The following is a 2,969-nucleotide window of genomic DNA, read 5'->3' as shown; positions in this document are numbered from 1 at the left end:
AATCATGAATTTTTATTCATTTTCATCCATAAAATCCCTTTAATTAATTTTGTCACGTTTTTGGACCAAATGCTCCTATTTGCAGCGGAGAAAATGAGAATCGAGAACCCGAATACAAAAACTGCAGCTTAGGTGAAACGGTCGTACTAAAGTTATTGAACCAACTTGACGATCAACGTGAACATTGTGTTGCGTTTGACAACTTCTTCACTTCCCGTTAATTGATGAGTCACCTCACCTCTTTAGGATATTGTGCGAATAAAGCGAAACTTACTGATGTCTCATCATCTAAGAAGAAAGAACGCAACTGGGTAGACTACATGTTAACGCCAACCCTGCCCAATTTCGAAGTTCGAATGAGAGGAAAAGAAAAGATTGCTCTGCCGATACAGACATGACAAAAGAAATTGGGCGGGGGCGGCTTTAGCATTCTCCCCGCCTTGCAGTATTACTGCAAATACAGTTTACAATAGATTACTTAAACTAACTTAACTAACTGGCTCCTGCACTTCCTCTTCCACGTCTTCTTTGAAGATGGGGTGGCCGACGAGACGAATCGAGTCAAGTTCGGTCCGGGAAATGCCGCTGAGATGAATTTAATCTCAGTCGGTCATTGCCATGCCGCCAATTTGCATAGAAGTCACCACCTTCCGAGATCGGCGAGACGACTCGAGTCTAACTCGATCCTGGGTAGGTGATGAATATGAGATGCGTTTGCAGCCAGTTATAAATCGACGTATTTTGGGCGATGAGTTGACCCCCTCTCCTTGATAATAGGGCGTGCAAATTCTTGACGATGAACGTCTCGTCCACGCCTTCGCTTCGGATGGGGTGGCCGATGAGACGAATCGAGTCTCGTTCGGTCCGGACAATGTCGCTGAGACGAATCGAGTCAGTTCCTATACGAAAGGAAGTTACCAGCACCCCGAAGTTGGCGAGACGACTCGAGTCTGGCACGATCTTGGGCGTGTGGTATGCGTGAGAGGTATCGTTGGTCAGAGCTTTGCGTGACTGTTGACGTCGGTTGACATGGTTGAGAGCGGTCCGAATCCGTAGTCGTGCTGTGCGTTATTTTCGTACGAGTATGCTGTGACAATTGTATCTTGTCATTTGTAGTGGTCGTACTTTGACGACTCTGTCTTGTGCATGTGTTTAAGATTGGCGTTTCTGCTGTTTCACCGGTGGTTTTTTCTTGTATTTTTTGAGCACCAGTATAAGTTCGCCCTTGACATCGAGTCGTATCTCTTCGAGCACACGTTTGATCTCCTCGTAGAGTGAGAGCAAGAAGAGGTTATCGGGATCACGATTCTTCCGTTTGTTTGCTCTTGCGGATTTTTGTTGTGTTGCGACTTCAGCATGTTGTTGGCGACGCATCAGATACGAGTGCAGGCCGCCGTGGAATGCCTGCAGGTGTGGCATCGAATTGTATTGTTGTCTGTTGCTGCGCGCTGCATTTTGATTTACTGTTGTGTCGCCGCATATTGGTATTATGTAGACGGCTGTTGTGACGTCACATACGTTGCGACGGCGGCGCCTGCTGTTGCTGGATTTGTAGCGATTGATGCTGAAGTAGCTGTTGTTGCGCTGTCACCATTGGGCTGGACGCCATGGGTGACGAAATGTGCGCTTGAGACATAGACAGCTGCGTTATTGGCAGCTGTGCTTCACGCTGCGTTGACTGCTGCCGTTGTTGTTGCTGATACTGTTGTGGTAATGGCTGTTGCTGCGATTGTGTCTGCGACTGAGGTTGCAACTGTGACTGAATCGCTGTTTGCGTCTGTGTTAGGATCTGGGTGGGCGTTGACGTCGGCGGTGGCTGTGACTCCAATTGTGAAATCTGTTGCTGTTGTAGTCTAGATTGGAGACTAGCTGGTGCATCGTGTGTTGCAGCAAACGGATCGCCTAGCAACTGGGGCTGGTGCTGCTGTTGATATGGTTGATGCATTTGTTGTTGGAGCGGTGTTGGATGATGTGGTGGTAATTGTGGCTGATGTCTTTTCGACTGCTGTTGCCGCATAGTCTGTTGATGGGGCGATTGCTGTTTCTGTTGTGTAAATATAAAATTAGTATAATTTTGTCTACAAAAATGGGTTTGTGTTTGCTGTTTAGCTATTGCTGAATTTTGTCTGTTGACATTACCATTTATCTTCGTTTCTTCGGAGGGAACGGAACCTGTTAAAATCCAACCGAACACTGTACGTTGTGCCACGAGGGATGCGAAGATTTTCGAATTTACCCCATTTAGAATGATTTTCGGGTAAAGATCCGCTCCAATCAACAAGTCAACCTTTTGACTCGCATAGAAATTTCTATCCGCCAAGAGGATATTAGGTAACCTTTTTAAAATTGAGGAGTTAATTGACGTGGATGGAAGCAGTCCAGTCAATTTTGGCAGTACCAACGCTTCCGCTTCTAGTCTTAAACTTTTGTTGCGGGGCGAACCAATTGTAATCGCGCATACCGATTGAACTCGTCCTGATACGGTATTATTCAATCCTGAAACTCGCGCGCTGACCTTTTTGCTTGCCAGATGTAGTTGTAGACTATTGCTTAAGAAGGTGGCTTCAGATCCCGAATCAATCAGGGCTCTGACAGTGAAGGTGCTCTTGTTGTGACATATGGTCACCATGGCTGTACCTAAGAGCATGCTTCGACTGGTAGGCACATTTGAAATATTGGCCTTAATAGAGGCCATATGAGATTTAATAGAAATCTCGGTAGTGTCTGTGCTGTCGGATATCTGACCTATTCCCTCACTCGGATCCCGATGAATCATGGAGTGATGTCTCTGTTTACATTTGGAACAATTAAACAGACTTTTACAATTTTTGACTTCATGTGAGTCTGATAAACAGTTAAGGCAGACGTGGAGTTTTCTGACAGCATTTAACCGTGCGTTAGGTTGCATCTCAATGAATCTTTGACAAGTTTTCAAAATGTGCGATTGAGATGAGCACAGTTTACATTTG

At 45.6% G+C, this 2,969-nt stretch overlaps 1 protein-coding gene across 1 annotated transcript; it reads right to left on the bottom strand.

Moving 5' to 3' along the window:
• Window positions 1–1,152: 1,152 nt before the first annotated feature.
• On the bottom strand, window positions 1,153–2,044 carry LOC108975625 (putative mediator of RNA polymerase II transcription subunit 26; the record flags this gene model as incomplete). The annotated part of the gene is made up of 2 exons (XM_018944249.1): window positions 1,153–1,463; window positions 1,519–2,044. Coding segments are annotated over 2 exons (837 nt in total), but the record flags the coding sequence as incomplete, so codon positions are not given.
• Window positions 2,045–2,969: the final 925 nt, after the last annotated feature.

Source organism: Bactrocera latifrons, unplaced genomic scaffold (genome assembly GCF_001853355.1).
Source record: "Bactrocera latifrons isolate USDA-ARS-PBARC rearing strain unplaced genomic scaffold, ASM185335v1 scaffold_679, whole genome shotgun sequence".
Classification (NCBI taxonomy): Eukaryota; Metazoa; Arthropoda; class Insecta; order Diptera; family Tephritidae; genus Bactrocera; species Bactrocera latifrons.
The sequence above is the reverse complement of the archived record's forward strand: the minus strand, read 5'-3'. Positions and strand labels throughout refer to the sequence as shown.